General features: G+C 41.7%; 1 protein-coding gene across 3 annotated transcripts in view; it reads right to left on the minus strand.

Moving 5' to 3' along the window:
* CAPN13 (calpain 13) overlaps positions 1 to 16661 on the minus strand; it is a 105731-nt gene extending 89070 nt beyond the window's left edge. For 2 of the 3 annotated variants that reach the window (XR_014005931.1, XM_081186413.1), the window contains exons 1-2: positions 16280 to 16661; positions 6350 to 6598 (exon numbers count right to left, since the gene is read on the minus strand). Coding sequence is in view for 2 of the 3 variants with exons in the window: in XM_081186413.1 (XP_081042539.1) it covers positions 6350 to 6598; positions 16280 to 16318 (288 nt within the window). In the remaining variant the exon portion in view is untranslated. The remainder of the gene's footprint in view (positions 1 to 6349; positions 6599 to 16279) is intronic. The other variant, XM_081186414.1, reaches the window with a different exon arrangement.
* Between the last annotated feature and the right edge of the window lie 579 nt (positions 16662 to 17240).

Here is a 17240-nt window from a genome sequence, read left to right on the forward strand (position 1 = left end):
TTAAAGAAAATTTGATAGTGTTTTACTGCAGATTTTTCCGATATACACTTTGGATTCAGTTTTGATGAATGTACATGTTTTTACTAATGACTTTCCCTAATGACGCTTTTTGTATGTTATACAATGCTTTTTTCCACCCAGAACTCGCTGGAACTCAGTTCCTTCACCTCTCAGGTGGGCTTCATTGCCATTTTAAGAGAATGAGGGAGGTGTTCATGGTGAGTTCCAGCACCGCCTTTTCTAGAAAGATGTTGTTGTTGTTTAGTCGTTTAGTCGTGTCCGACTCTTCGTGACCCCATGGACTAGAGCACGCCAGGCACTTCTGTCTTCCACTGCCTCCCACAGTTTGGTCAAACTCATGCTGGTAGCTTCGAGAACACTATCCAACCATCTCGTCCTCTGTCATCCCCTTCTCCTTGTGCCCTCCATCTTTCCCAACATCAGGGTCTTTTCCAGGGAGTCTTCTCTTCTCTTGAGGTGGCCAAAGTATTGGAGCCTCAGCTTCATGATCCGTCCTTCCAGTGAGCACTCAGGGCTGATTTCCTTCAGAATGGAGAGGTTTGTTCTTCTTGCAGTCTCCTCCAGCACCATAATTCAAAAGCATCAATTCTTCGGCGATCAGCCTTCTTTATGGTCCAGCTCTCTATCTAGAAAGATAGTGCTGGTTATATGCATTTTATGCACACTTTCTTGCATATTTTTGTACACTCGGTTGAATAATTGTGTAATAAAATGCAGAAAAGTATGGATTTCAAAGGATAATTTTGTATTGGCCTGAGAAGTGCAAGTCAGGTTGTTTCATCACTAAAATGCAGACAAAGTCTCATCCTCCCCCAAACCTAAGTTCACATTCTGCTATTGCATATTAGAATTCACATGAGAAAGTGAAAATGCAAGTCCACCTGTGGTTTTGTGCCTCTGTTTTTTGCCATGAACCGTAACATGGGGAGTGATCCCAAGCTTAGAAAACAAAGGAATTACTACTGTTGCTAGATATAGCAAATTGCAGCCAGAAAAAGGGCTGCACAGAATAACAAGAAGTCAAGACCAATGAGCGGCAAGTAAATTTTATTAAAATCCAGCTTCCAAATTTCCCAACCCACTTTGAATGAAATTCTGGAGAGCAGCAGTTCCATAGTGGCCAATAAACTCAAGAGAGGAATGTATTGTTGTTGTTTTTTACAAAGTTCTCTTCCTCTGATGTAACCTGTAGGAGATTGAATTTAATCAGAATCTTGTTCTTTTTCCTTTTAATTTAGATGTGTCATTTTCTCTGAGGAAGGTTCAAAACACATCAGGAAATTTGGGAACCAACTCCTTAATGCATTTTTCTTGCACACATTGATTTTGCTGTCTCCTTCACAGGTTTGACTGATAACGTGTCACTCTTTTCATTTTCATACTGTATACACAAGCTGATGTTGAAATATGGCTTTAAAGCTTCGAAGACATTTAGATGCATGCTTGGTCTGATTGTCTGCAAAGACTGATTTGAGACCAAACACCCTACAGAGATGTCAGTGAGCTGCATATTCCAGGGAAATTCTGTAGCCCAGGTGTTTTGTGACTGGCTTGCTTTTGGCCATATTCTTTTCTCCAATGACATGTACAGTCCAATTTAGGAAAAGGAGGATGCAACTGAGAATCAGAAAAGCTCAAGTTCTGTTTTAAGGTCATTTCACTATATCAGAAAATGGAGTGCTTTGCATGCCTCTTAACAACTCAGGTTATTAGAACTGAAAGAGACTTCTGGGGTTATCCAACCCTGTTTTCTAAAGCAGGAAATTCTTTATGTACAGCAGCCATGGCAAATGTTAATCTGCTTTTTTAAAAAAGCAAACAAACCTCATCCTCATCCCCTCTCCCTCAGGAAAAAAAAATATTTTAATGCCTTACCGCTGGGCTATGGTCCTTCCTAGAAGGGGAATAATTGCCACAGATAGATCAGCCATATGCACCAGCCTAAACTCTTCTATTTATGCACTAGTGTCATAAATAGCCCAAGGCAGATAACCCCACTTGGGCAAAATCTATTCTGTTCTTTAGATTAAAAAATAATAATAATAGAATTGTAGAGCTGGAAGGGAACCAAAGACTCATCTTGTCTAACCCTGTGCAATACAAGAATCACAGCTTAAGAATCCCTAGCAGATGGCTGTCCAACTTCTGCTTAAAAACCTCCAATGAAGGACCTGCCAACCACCATCTGAGGTTCTTTCCACTGCTGAACACCTCTTACTATCAGAAGAGGTTCTTCCTAATGGTTAGTCAGAATCTCCTTTCTTGTAACTTGAATCCATTGGTTTGGGTCCTACCTTCCAGAGCACCAGAAAACAGCCGTGCTCCATCTTCCATGTGGCAGCCTTGGTTTCCAGAACCTTGGTCATGTTGGTTACCCTCCTCTGCACCCATTCCAGCTTGTCAATATCCTTCTTCTTTTACTGTTAGTACATTTACATGCTGCCTTCTTCCCTCTTGGAATCCAAGGTGACATACCTCCTAGGGGATCACCCCATCCAGGCCTTGGGCATAATCTGTAAGCAAGGTGGTGGCCTCCTATGCCTTCAAGCCATACCCTGGGATCTCAGTGCTTACACTTGAGAACATTGTGCAAGGAATCTGAAGACTGGGCTAATAATAACTACTCTGTGTGATTCACAGCTCTTTGGCACCCAAAGCTGCTATTTCTCAACACCACAGGAAGCTGCTTTTCCTCTTGTCAGTGTTGGCAAGTAGACTGGATGTGTTTTTATGGAGGTCGCTGTGGATTTGAACCCTAAGGTCCTCCCTCGCTCAGTATTACTGGAAAAAAAAGTCCATTTGTTTGCTTGTATTCAATCAGCTTAATGAAATGGAAACAGCATTTCCTGCCTGTGACTGCTTAATAAGAGAAGTGTCACTGCCTAGTCAACTGATTGAATTAGATGTAGATTTCGGCAGTAATTGATGTGTGCCAAGGAGAAGCAACATTAGTTACCATTTGCACGAGTTCCGCATCTGTAGCACAAGACCTTTAGGAAAGGGCATGACTCATTGCACTGGAGCCGGTTTTCCTTTCCTAAGGCATAATCCAGAGAAAGAAGAAACTTCTCCCTTAGGTTTGATTGTCAGAAAATCTCTTGCGATTTTGTTAACCTTTCCCTACAATATGCAACACAGCAATCTTGACTGAACCAACTGGAGCATGATTGTTTTGTCTGGTATGGTGCATGTTCCTGTTCTTTTGTTTTTTTAGACATCTGGGTGGTCTCTGCTACATTGTTAAGGATGATGCATCAGGGACAGGGAAGGTGTCGTCGTTCGTTTATTGCTGCATCATCCCAGGCTTGTTGGATATAGGTCCAACAACATCTGGGGAGCCACAGGTTCACCCCCCCCCAATGTATATGATGCATGCTTATGTGCAAGATGTTAGAGCCCAGATCCATAGAGACCTACAGACTTTGCTCTTGCTTCCTTTTGAGAATCTAACTAAAAGGCATAACCAAAAGATTGCTTGAGTTGGCCTTGCTTGCGGGCTCTTTTGGCACAAATGGGAGACAAATGGACTGGATGAGCTTCAGGCAGAGTTTCTGGTTGATCTGAATGAAAGCTGCTCCTGTACCTTTAACTGTGATTTAATCTATAGATATAGAGGCAAAACTTTCCATGGCATAAATTTCAGTATTATCATCTGCTAACATCAGCAGATCAAGCTGTTATTTAACAGTGCAGGAGTAGGAGCCAGTAGAAAGCTGGCAACCCCTACCACTCCTAGCCCTATATTCCCAAACCATACTGCAGAAGAGGCTAACCTGTAGTCCTGTACATGTTGTCAGACTCCAGTTCCCATTATCCAGAGTCAGCATGGCCAATGGTTAGGGTGGGATCAGGGGAGTTGTAGTCCAACAACATCTGGAGGACCACAGGTTCCACACCCCTGCCATGAAGACTGACCAGAAGCTCAAGGAGTGCCATGGAAGCTAACTAGGTGTGGAACTGCTCATCATCACCCGGCTAGGATTGCTCTGAGAGCCTCAGAAAAGCCATTCCAAAAAAGAAAGAGTGGAATTTAAGTAAATTCAGCACCAATGCATTCAGTAATTTGCATCAAGTCGTAAAGGGCATGGATGTCAGGTTCAAGAAGGGTTTCAAAGATGACAGTTTTGTGCTCCAACCCTGTTCCCCTTCAGGGACTCCCGTTATCAAATTGGCTCACTTTACAAGTCAAAACAAGTTGTTTCTAGCTGTCAGCACTGCCTGGCATCTGCAAATCAAGCTGTGTTCTCTCTGCTTTATGCATTACCACCAGCTATAAAGATCCCAGACTCTGAACGTAATTGGCAATTCTCTTGTTGATGCCTGAGATAAAATTGAAGCCCGCTTCACTCCTCAGCTGCTATATTGGAACTGGAATGGTGACAGCGGGGGGGGGGGGGAGTTATCTGTCACTTAAATAACCAGATACTGCATGACTCAGAAGATGCAAAACAAGCAGAGACATCTTGGATTGAGGTGCAATTTTTCTTTACTGTCAGTTTGCTAAACCAACCATTAATGACTGGCAAAATTTGAGGGGGGGGGCAGCTGAGAAAAGATATAGCCATAGGGCAAAAGTGTTAGTCTCACAAAAGTGGGCTCATTAAATTGCTTATTGGGGTTTGCAATTAAAATTAATTTCAAGATATTGCTAATTTGTATAGATTTACATACATAGCCTTTGAAATGTGACATAGTCCCTTGACTGTTACTAAACTTCAAAAAACAAGCATACCCAACACTCATAGTTACACTATAAAACAAAGGGGAAATGACTTTTACACCCTTAAAAAAAATAATCCCCATCTATCCCCTGCCCATCACATTTCAGTGATGTCAACAACTTGGATGAAGGAGAGAAAGGAGAAGGTATTCCACGTCTAAGCAGTGTTGTGTAGTGGTTAGAGCAGTGGATTAGGACTCTTGAGGCTAGGGCTCAAATCCCCACTCATCCATGAAGCTCGATAGTAACCTACCTCACATTGTTGTCTGAGGATAAAGCCTTTACATGCATACAGAGGAAGGACCATAGCTCAGCAGTGCAGTGGTATTTCTGTTTACGAACTTAATTCATTCCGGAGGTCAGTTCTTAACCCGAAACCGTTCTTAACCTGAGGCACGCTTTTACTAATGGGGCCTCCCACTGCCGCCGCACTGCCAGCGCATGACTTCTGCTTGCATCCTGGGGCAAAGTTTGCTACCCGGAACACCTACTTCCGGGTTAGCGGAGTTTGTTACATAAGGAGAACGGTATGTAACCCAAGGTTCCACTGTATTTATTATTTTCCCTCCCTCCCTCCTCATCTTCTGTGACCGGTACAGAGACATGGTGGCAAGAGGTCTTCCTCTCTTTCCCTCTTCTCCTTCTTATTCTCTCCTCCGAGGAACACTGGGCAACCTGAAGAGGAGGAGGAAATGCCCCTTTCTGATTCAGAATTAATGAAAGCCCCTTTTTATCATTCTTTCAATGTATGATGATATGACCTCAAATATCATGTCCACGAATATAGATCTGTCTGCATGATCAGAACTCTATGATGGCCACCAACGTAGAGGATTAGACAAATTCATGGAAGGTAAGGCTCCTATTAACCCTTATGGCTATGTTCTACTTCTACTGCTGGAAGCAGTGATCTTCTGAATATCAGCTACTGGAAACCACAGGAGAGATCGCTGTTGCTTTCAGAGCCTGCTTATGGACTTCCCATAGGCACCTGGTTGGCTTTTGTGAGTACAGGATGATAGACTAGACTGACCACTGGCCTGATCCGGTAGGCTCTTACATTCTAATGTGCATACTGTTGTATGCACATAGGTACTGTTCTAACTTTCAAATGAACTTGTCAGGGCTGGAAGTAGAAACAACATACACAATCTTCTTTTTCCACTCCACTTTTTAAAAGAATGCTTGGCAAGGGCTAATCACACCAGAGCTTGCACTTAAATGTTGAGTTAAACTGCTTTACTAGGAACATGGAGCCGATAGTCTGCTGTAAAACTTGGTGAAAGGCAAATATATTTCCTTTTCTTGAGTTCATAATTGAGGCCTGCATTACTTTGAACTACCAGAGGGTACTGTTTGTGTAGCAAGCTAGCTAGCACTTGTTTGTAGCTCTCTGTCTAAGGTAATGCCACCTCTAAAAACTGAACAAAATTTTGTTTTCTGTTTATTGTTGAGACAAGATGTATGCTATTTCTCTCTTTTCATCTGTGCTCATCCTGGAAATAGTTCCTGCATGAATAAAGCCTTTGAACTCCAGAAACTATAGATAGTTATTCCACTCTAATTTACGAAAGCTGCAAGGTCTGCTAACACTTGGTAGCTACTCACAGTTGGTCTCCGCCACTCAAGTATATATGGCTTCTTTAGAAAGGGCAAGGGTCCAATGGAACTGAGGTTTATGGGGAATGTCTCATCTTGAAAAAGAACACCATGATTCAGGCAGTGGTCTCTCAACTGAACAAAGTCCTGGTTCTTAAATTTCACAGTGGAAGTCACATTTCCTGCTCTCTCTGACTTTGGCACATCTGGCTCACGTTTCCTCGGGTACATCTCAGGAGTTGGGTTCCTATTCCTTTCCTGAAATGAAGAAACAATAATGGTGAGGAATATCATTAACCACCATGTCTGAGGACTGGAGCCCAAGAAGGTGGAACTCCCAAACCACAGGGCAGTGAGTGAAACCTCATTATCTGGAAAGTTATGTGGAGATGTCTGGAATTCCACAAGTGCTACCAATGTATTTGTGCCCCAAAATTTAAACCTTCCCGGAGCAGAGAATTAACAAAGGCTCACTGAGCTGCTGAGCTGCTCCTCACTCTTGCTGTCTCAAGGCGTATTAAAATCTCTCATGGCTCTATTCCTCTTTATTTCCACTGATAATCTCCCAAGTTTCCAAACAAAGCCCTCTTGACACTGCTGATTTCAGTAACTTCACAGAACATTGTTTTGATCTATGAGATAGCCAAGGCCCAAAATTCAATATAGGAGGCTATTATTAAAAGTGTGCCTGAGATTTATGAGAACATTTGCTTTCCAGTTCCTTCCTCACATTTTATAAGCACACTGGTCACCTCTTGCCATCTGCAGTCACACCGCAATCCTGTAATTCTGATTGTCAACATCAAAGGCACTGATTAAAGACAAAGAGATGGAGCCTTTGTATATTCCAGGTTCCTTCCATGAAGCTTAACTCCCATTGAAAAGAATTAGACAAAGGAGAGTGTGATCCCACTTGGTGTGAGTGTGGACTGCCATATGGCTCAGAGGAGCCCTCCTGCTCCTCCTTTGAACTAGAATAATTTCCCAACTGGAGAAGGGCTTGATGGTAGTGTGCCATTGGAGGAATGGCTGGCATGTAAGCCCAGAAGGAGGAAGAGAGGAAAGTTTGATGGTTTCTATGGTTGCAGATATTTCAGCTGTGGAGACAGTAAGAGGAAACTTGCTCTAGGTATCCTGTTCAATTGCTCCATAAGGCTCAAGCCAGCTCCACCTTTTTAATGTTCTGGCCAATAAGGGGAAAGGCATTGGGATGCCTGACAAGCACAGAGCACACCACTCTAAATATTGATTAAATGGTTCCCATAAATTAAACAATTTTGTTTCAAATATATTTGAATAAATTGTGCATCTTCAGAAGGATGTAGAGCACCGGGTGGGATTTTATTTCTTATGCTTCGAACTTAGGTGCCCAATATTCACCATCTACGCCATCTTGGGAAATATGGATGCCTTGATTTAGTTTAGGGTGTTACCATTTATTTCTCTTATTCCTTATTGTTTGGTTGCTTTGTATATGGAACGATGTAATACCCTGCTCCTGCACCTTTGGGTTGTAAAATGATAATTACAAAAGGATATAAAAACATAAAAATATAATTGACTGTGAAACATGTTTGCATTTTCACATTGACGTGTGATACTTCCTCACAGACTTAAATCCTCCCATCATGATATTTCTAGCCACAGCTGTGGAACTCTCTGCCCACAGAGGTGCATACTGCTTAACCGCCCCAATTTTCGAGGGCTACTTATTTCCATTCTTCCTAGTTTCTCTTTTTTCCCATTCAAAAGGTGTGTTAGTCATGCATTTCAGCATCAGTTTATGATTTTTCAAAGCCTCCTCACAAAGGAATTGTCAGTGCTTTAGTGTACATTTCTACTGGTGTTCGCATTTCTGTATGCAATTTTTCCTAAAAAGATGCACTTTTCTGGTCTTTTCATCAAAATATGTGCATTTTTATGCACACATTCCCAGAATACATACATTTTTGTACACTTTTCTTTTTTGTTTGCAAAGTTCAGAGCTGTGCGCATTTTTGAAGGAAGGCTACATTTTCGTTTTGCATATTCTGTGGCCTGGACTGAATTTCTCCCTTTTCCTACCTCCTGGCCTTCCTTCTCATTTTAATAACAAACCCTATAAACCAAGAGCATTTCTGCACACGCTGTTTAATTAAGAGAGACTGTTTCTTTTTAAAGAGGGAATCAGATGAAATTCAGAAATAACCTTCCACTGACACGAAGAGCGAGCGTTCCTTTTTGGCTTCCATTTCTCCGCACAAAGGAAATAAATCTTACGTAATGTAGCATAACATGACAAGGGAATGGTTTCCCCTTAACAAATACTCATTTGCAACAGTGCTCAAGCCCGCCACATGCAAGGATCTATTTCCTGCAACAGTGTTCCAGCAAAACTGATTACTAATTCCACAACTCAAATTAAAACTAGCAGAGCTTGAAGGCTGGGACTGACACATGCGTTCGTTCTTCTCCCTCCCTCCCTCTCCCTCTCCCTCTCACCCCCTGCGCTGACGGGGAACAGCAAAGAGTTTTTATCATGTGAGCGTGTGTGTTTAATTACATTGTTTAACACATTGGGAATAATTTAGCAAGTGGAGTGAAGAAAATAAGGCACTTAGCTCTCCTCCCTTCCGCAGAACAGCTTCGTCAGCTTCATCAGAATGGTGTCTGGGTATGTACACGGACAAATGTAAAAGCAGTTGTTATGCATGATTAAAATTCACTGCTAGGGGGAGAGATATGCTCCACAAAGTGTGTGCTTGAACATCAGAGCAATGCGTTCTCTTGTGCTACTTGCACTTAGGTCATAGCTGTCAACTTTTCCCTTTTCTTGCGAGGAATCCTATTCGGAATAAGGGAATTTCCCTTAAAAAAAGGGAAATGTTGACAGCTATGACTTAGGTTCATAGGAAGCTGACTTAGATTTGTCTGCCTAGCCCAGAATTGCCACCACTTCCCTCGGGTCCCAGGCAGAGGTTCTTTCCCATTGTCTATTGCACTGCCCCTTTCTGAATTATATATTTTATATGTATAATTGAGAGTTTTGTTTTAAGGTGGACACCGGTCAACAGAAACCGAGAAGGCAACAAATGTAAGAAGAGCCCCACTGGATCAGACCAAAGGCAACATCTAGTCCAGCTTCCTGTTCTCGCAGTGGCTAACCAGATGAACTATGAGATTTAGCTCAGTGGGATTTTGCTACTAGCACACAGTGCCTTTGCTGTGCCTTTCCTTACCACTCAGGCTCCCACCTGAGCTCCTGCTGAAAAAAAGCCCTGTGTTGAAGAATAAGTAGATTGTCTGAAGAGATCCTATGAGCAACAAGGCCTACCTCAAAATTTCAACAGAGCTCATAATACTGGAACTGATAAAAGGATTTTCACCACAGAAATGACAGCATATTAAAACCAGCTCTTTGTGTGTGCCAGGGAACTGGTTGTCAGAGTCCACACACACACACACACACACACACACACACACACACACACACAATCATGTCTGTGATCAGAACAATTGCTATAACATATGCAAAATTAATCTTGTATGGTATTACCTGAATAAAGGAGTTGGTTAAGAAAGTCCACCATCTATGCTGCCAGATAAGGAATATTTGAACACTGCACAGGTCAACATATTGTTCAAATGGGTGTGTGTCACCCATATATAATGAACTAATCGTTTTAAAATGCCAAAGTAAATTTGGAGATCACAGACAGGAGAGATTATATTGTGTTATGTACAGATCAGCGGCTTAAACTGGGAGGAAAAGCAACCGGTTCCCAGAGATATCGGTAACATAGGGCGACTTTGCACATTTCAACACGCTCAGTGCTTCTGCTGTCTGTTACCACACAGGGAATTCTATAACGTCGTACGAAAGTTAAAACCTGAGTGCCCAGGCATAGTCTGAGGGCACAGGAGGCCACCAACTTGCTAAAACTAAGAAGGCCTGGTCAGTGATTATATAGGAGACAGCCTGGGGACCACATGTACACAACCTTGGGTGCCACAATGGAAAAAAGGTAAGATATCCAGAGATAGAAAGAAGACAAAGTCCTTACCAGAGAAGAATGGCAAACTAAGCTGTTGGACTATGCCGAAATGGCAAAACTGACCGGAAAGCTCAGGAACCAAGAAGACCAAAACTTTAATAAAGAATGGGGAAAATTTACAATTTACTTGAGAGACCACTGTAAGCAGATGAAAACATTAGCAGGATTGCAATAACACTTGTAATGTAAAAATTACTATAAACAAAATAGAGAGATGTAAAACTTGGATGATGAAATAAAAGGTGAAAAGGTGGATAATAGGATCTGTGGAGAGGAAGGTGGGAAGTCTAGAGATTTGGAGAAATCTCTGAATAGGGGTATGTATTTGGTAATGTTATAATTCTACATTTGTAAAATCAAATAAAAATTATTTCAAGAGATGAGGGGGGAAATGAAAAAAGGTAATATATATAAAAAGAAAATGAATATATATGTAAATACACAAACACACCCTTTGCCTCAATATGCAATGAGCACAGTCACTCATGGGTTGCAACCTGCAGGAAGGCTTGATAAGATCATAGGCACCTGTCTTAGACTGAGTCATAGGATCCTAGAATTGTACAGTTGGAAGGGACCGTAAGGATCATCAAGTCCAACCTCTTGCAACAGAAGGAATATGCAGCTGCCCAGTGCGGAGATCAAACTTGCAACCTTGCTGTTATCAGCACCACGCTCTAACCAACTGAGCTATCCAGGTTGACTCTTGGCCTACCTAGCTCAATATTGTCTAAACTGACTGGCAGTGGCTTTCCAGGATTTCAGGCGGGGGTCTCCCCCACCCTTATCTAAAGATGCCAGGGATTGAACCTGGGACCGTCTGCGTACAAAGCAGATGCTCTCCCACGGAGCTATGGCCTCTTGGAGCATCCCACTTTGAGATCTGCAGCTGAATTGGCAGAGGAGGCAATTCCCATCTGTTTCCTCACCCCTAGTCCTGTCATATACTCCTTTCCCTGTGACTCGAAACACAACGGGGGAATAAGGTAGAATGCCCAAGTCGCAAACTTGGCAACAATCCTATTTGTAGGTGATTGCTTTTAACATCCATCTTTTGTACTGAATAGCGTGAGTGTGAACCAGCGCACCTTACGTGTATACGTATGCGCAGACACGCACAACTGAGCCCATCATCACCCATATGCCATCCGTCCCCGTCCCCGTCCCCGTCCCCGCCTTTTCATTAAACTATAGCAGTTTTTGCGGGTGCCAGGGAACCATCTGCTATATATCCAATGGATTGTTCAGTTCGTTTTCGACATGGCAGTGGAAATGTACAGCAAACAAAGACTGAGAACTTGTTTCTATAATTATAGTTATATAGCTCAATCCCCTTTCCATCACTTTGACAAAATTCTCCTGATGGTTCTTCAAATTGTATATTGAAGTGGTCCTCCCCTCCCCCATTCCCGTTCCTAGCTGCTCACCCTGGCCTCGTCTATATTACTCGAACAAAACTGTAGCCAATCTAAAAAAACAACAACAAAGCTATTATAGGCGAAATAAATGAAAAGAGATGCCCAGTTGTAAAAATGTTTGTTTGTTTATTGCAACCCAAAGTGCAAGTCAGCAGATCTGTATGGCTGGGAAATCCTGTGGAGAGCAGCAGATAAATTTCAGAAGACATCTGGAAATTGCAATTATAAACTGGAGAGTTTGATGCAAAAACTCTGCTGAGCAGAAATCAAACATGGCTGAAGGACAACGATGGAGCAGACACTTAAGTTCTGGAACAATCACCAGAGCTAAAAGCGGTGAAAGAATCTTTGGTGACAGCTCCATTAGGGGTTGATATTAAAATTGTGACTGAAAAACAAGTGTCTTGCAATAACTGCAAACAACTAACAAACACACTGAATTGTGTTTAGTTTGACATAACATTATATGGGCAGGAGCAGATTGATGCCACAGTAATTGTACCATCCTACCTAAGTTCACTCAGAAGTAGGTCCCAATGAATTTCATGGGACTTACTTCATGATCCTAGTAAGCATGTGTAAGTTTGCACCCTAAACTGATTAGTCTTAAAGGTACCACAGAGAACTGTTAACAAGGGAACTCATAGGCTTCCCCCCTGTGCACAGAGGGTGGGGGTATAATATTTCCACAAACGGCCTGTTGTAGAATAAGCTGAAATGGTATTAAGTGGACTATGACCTAGCAAACAAGGGTTGAAATTCCTGGGTGACTTTGGACCAGTGACGGTCTCTCTGCCTAACCTTCCACAATGGAGTGTTATGAAGGAAGTATGGGGAAGAGGAGAACCATGAATGCCCTTATCCATTCCTTGCAGGAAAAGTGGCATACAAGAAGTTTATCTCCAGCCTGTCAGTGGGCTAGGCTTTGGTTTCAAAAGGCAGAAAGGGTGAAAAGTTGATGAGAAGGCAGAGACACACAGAGAGAAAATACAATGCTTTGCAAAATAATTTCACTGAGGTGGAAAATAAAAGCTGCCTAGAGGAGGGAAGAAGAAATACCTTATAATACCACTATTATAGTGGCTTATAGACACACCAGATTTAAGGAGGGCCAAAGCAGGGAGGAATTTTTAAATTTTAATTCTAGATTTATTTATTTATTTTTAAAATACACCTCTGATTCCTCCCTTGAACAGTTCCTATTGATCCACTGACAAAGAACCGAATTCTCTCCCCTGCCGCAACACCTTGTCATGCACCTGCACTTTGTGTGTAGTAATATCTGCAGAAAATAACTTCTAGGGAGTACCTGACCTCAGACAAACCTACCAAAGGAAAGATGCACCCTGGTTCATAGGGTAAAAAAGGGCAAACTATGGAGGTGCCAAGGACTACTAGAAAACAAGACACAAGCAGGAAAAGTGCACCAAACAAGAGAAGAAAACAGCACCTGTTTAGTACCTGGGGGATTCCTATTGCCTGGTGTCCAAAGAACTCACTTTTCAATCACATATCTGACTTCACTGACAGGCTGAAGTAGCCAGGCTGACTCATTTCACAGAAATGGCTCAGAAGGATACCTGTACATTTTGCCTCATAACTTTCTTTCTAGGGCAGCTAGAGGCTTACTTTAAAAGAAAAGAGAAGAAAGAAACTCAAACTCTGACTGGGGGCACCAGTGGAGGCCTTTGTGGGCCCTGGGTTGGCAGCCCCCAAGATCAGGATTACAGCCACAGCTCATTGACTTAAAAAACAAACTTAAGGAGAAAACAGTTCTGCTTCAATTTAAGTTATAATTCCTAAGCATAATTACTTGAATTAATGCCCATTCAAATTAACTGAACATCTCCAATAAGCATGGTTATTATTGGACTGTTCAGGTGTTTCTTTAGCACAGTTAGTAAGGAAGTTCATATAAGTTATATGTTCTAAATAGTTCTGGAGAGATGTTCATTAAAGCTTGATGCAACACTTTTGTACTCTGGTTCTGTCACACCCTGTTTTAAAAACAATCTTAGTTCTAATTTGCAGTTTTAATGTCTATTTTGTTTGTTAAAGCTATGCTATTTCACCTAATTATCTATTATTTGGTGAAAGCTGTAAATAACCCACTGCTCCTACAATTACCACTTCATTAATGCCTCAGGAGATCAAGATCAAGCAAAAGATGTGGCTGTGTTGCTGCCATGCATCCCACTTCAGCAGTTCATGGTTTTAATCCTATTAATTTAGAAAGGATTTTCTCCTGATTTTTATTCATTAGATGTTGCTTGCTCCATTTCATATGCAAAACAGTTACCTTTCCTCACAGCATTTAACTGAAAAATTCAATAATTGTCTTAGAACGTTATTTCATTTGGGCCTCCAGTGCTTTTTATTTTGTTTATAATAGAGGTATCCAACACAGTATCTGCCGACATCATGTAACTTCCAGTATCTTCTATGGCACACTATAAAGGACCCAGTAAATACCTCCTCAAAAATCCACAGTGCAGAGGAGAATGTATGCTCTGCCTCAGCCTATCCTACGTTGAAATCCACCCCCACCCTGACAAAAAATGCCCACTTTTTGTTGGTTGTCAGGACTGGCCACCCGCCCTCCTTTACTGAACAAAGAGGTGCAAAGAGCTTCTATGGGAATGAGTTCTGCAGTGTTTTTTTGCCTTCTTTTTTTACTGATGAGAAGGTTAATAGGGCAAGCACAAACCACCATTTTAAGGTCTTGTCCAGTACTTTTTTTCTATATTAAAAAAAAAAGTTTAGAGGTAGTCTCATTTTGATTCAAAAAAAACCACACCATTTTATAGTTCAAACCAGGAAAAATAAATACAGTAAATGGACAAAAGTACAAAGAACATGCATTACACCGGGAAAGGAAATAAAGCCACCATTGGAGGTGGTAACAACAAAACTGATCAATCACCGTGCTAGATTCCAAGTCCTACTTCACACATTAAACGCTCGCTTCCATATGAAACTCAGGAAACACCGTGACAGGAAATGAGGCTGCCATCGGGGGTAGCAAGAGAACTGACAATTCACTGTGCTAGAGAAGAAACTATTTTTTTTTTAATAGTTTCTTCTTCTGTTTCTACCCCCAGAAAAAAGCACTGGTCCTGTCTCTTTTCCTGCTTTTTTAGATGCTTTACACACCCCGTGTGTTATATTATATTGCCGTTGTGTGTTATATTATGTCCCCATAGCAGCCATTTTGTGGGTGGCAAACACAGGACTTTCTCAGATATCCCCATACACCCACTAGGGAAGGAGGAATCGCAAATTCAGTTCTCCCTATTTCTCATTTTTTAAAATCTTAAATTCAGTTGTTCACATTTCTGTAGCAATTTTCAATTTTTTAAAAAATCAAAGCATCTTCATGAAAACCTTTCAGCATTGTTGTACAAATTTCCCCAAACACATTTTTTTGTATGCAGTATTGACTAATGTTCATGCCAAGAAAATTCAATACTGTCCCATTTGGTTTCAAAAGAGGAAACTTCCTCAAAATGAGGTAAGAAGGATGTTGAAATTCTTAGAAATTGTTTAAAACCACATTAGAAACTCAAAAGGAGTGTATAACACAGATCAGAAAAGGGACCACGAGGACCAAGAGAATGCCAGAGTTGTTCATGAGCAGAGCCAAAGAAGCTATTAGAGGCAAGAAGGCTTCCTTCAAAAAACTGAAGAGAACAAACAAAACAAAAAACCCCACAAAGTTCGGCAAAAAAAGAAGTGCAAGCAGACAATAAGTGATGCTGAAAAAAAGATTTTGAGAAGCACATTGTTCAAAACATTAAAACTAACAACAAAAAGTTATTTAAGTGTTTTAGTAGCAGGAGATCATCAAGGGGGATGGTTGAATCCTTGGATGACAACGAAATCAAAAGAATACTAAAGAAGGATAAGGAGATTGCGGAGAAAGTGAATTAATTCTTTGCATCCATTTTCACAATAGAAGATGCGGGGCAGATCTCAGTGCCTGAACCAACCTCTGCAGGCGGTGGGTCTGAGGAACTGAAGCAGATAGTGAAGAGAGATGAGTTTCTAGGCCTAATAAACAAAGTAAAAACCGACAAATTGCAGAGCCCAGATGACATCCGCACAAGAACTTTCAAAAAACTCGAAAGTAGGTAACTTGTCTCACACCTGAAGACTGGAAAGTAGCAAATGCAACACCATTTTTTAAAAAAGGGATCCAATGGGCACCCTGGAAATTACAGGCCAGTTAGCCTAACACCTGTCCTGGGAAAACTGGTGATTGGCCACTGTGAGAAGAGGATGCTGCACTAGATGGGCCACTGGCTTGATCCAGCAGGCTCCTCTACTCTTCTTATGCTGTTTGAAACAGAAAGGGAAGCTAGATAGATGGAAGTACCAGACCGTCCAACATTCCCTATTGCTTTCCCTCCTCTACATGCACACACAGAGGAATGTACGTTATCCCTTCCAATTTCTTCAGCAATGCCCAGTTACTTCTGAAAACTTACCATTACATGGGAAGGTTCTTTACAGCAGGCTAGCCCCATCAAGATCCCAACAAGTCATTGCTTCTTCTCCTTTTCTGTATTCAAAGTCTCTCCAGGCAGCACAGTTCCCAACGGCCTGTCCTTTTTCAAAGCCAAACACTTCCAGTGCTTCTGTGAAGGTGATCTTCCAGTATCCGTGCTTCCGATTTTTTATGCTGTTATCTCTTCAGAGGCAGAAGGGCAAACTGGTTTCCCCCCCCCTATAAAAACCCTGTCAAATGAATATTTGCTAGCTAAATCCAACGAGATGACTTCAGCTTTGTTATATTGATTTGTATTTCAGCAGGCATGCTGCACCCCCTTAAGTAAACACCTGCCGGAGTGAACATGAAGTCAGAGCCAAGCCTGGGACCAACAGTATACAACTTCCTGCTTCTCTCAGGTGTTATCTTACCTGATTTCCACAGGTAGCTTGCCCCTCCTATCCTGCGGTGGTTAATGTTTCACCACTCACAATATTTTGTGAGTTTAAGATGTTGTTAGCAAACACCAGGCTTTGTTTCATATTCGTTTTCATGGTTCTCTCAAAGCTCTACCAGGAAATGAAGAAATATTTATGGATCTGTACACTAAACAATGGATTTATCATGTCACTGGACAAAAGAACCCACAAGAAACACACACCCCCATCCCGCCAAATACACTTCATAAAAAGACATAGAATCATAGAATCATAGAGTTGGAATAGACCACAAGGGCCATCGAGTCCAACCCCCTGCCAAGCAGGAAACACCATCAGAGCACTCCTGACATATGGTTGTCAAGCCTCTGCTTAAAGACCTCCAAAGTAGGAGACTCCACCACACTCCTTGGCAGCAAATTCCACTGTCAAACAGCTCTTACTGTCAGGATGTTCTTCCTAATGTTTTGGTGGAATCTTCTTTCCTGTAGTTTGGATCCATTGCTCCGTGTCCGCTTCTCT

The sequence above is a fragment of the Podarcis bocagei genome, assembly GCF_964188305.1.
Source record: "Podarcis bocagei genome assembly, chromosome: 3".
Lineage (NCBI taxonomy): Eukaryota > Metazoa > Chordata > Lepidosauria > Squamata > Lacertidae > Podarcis > Podarcis bocagei.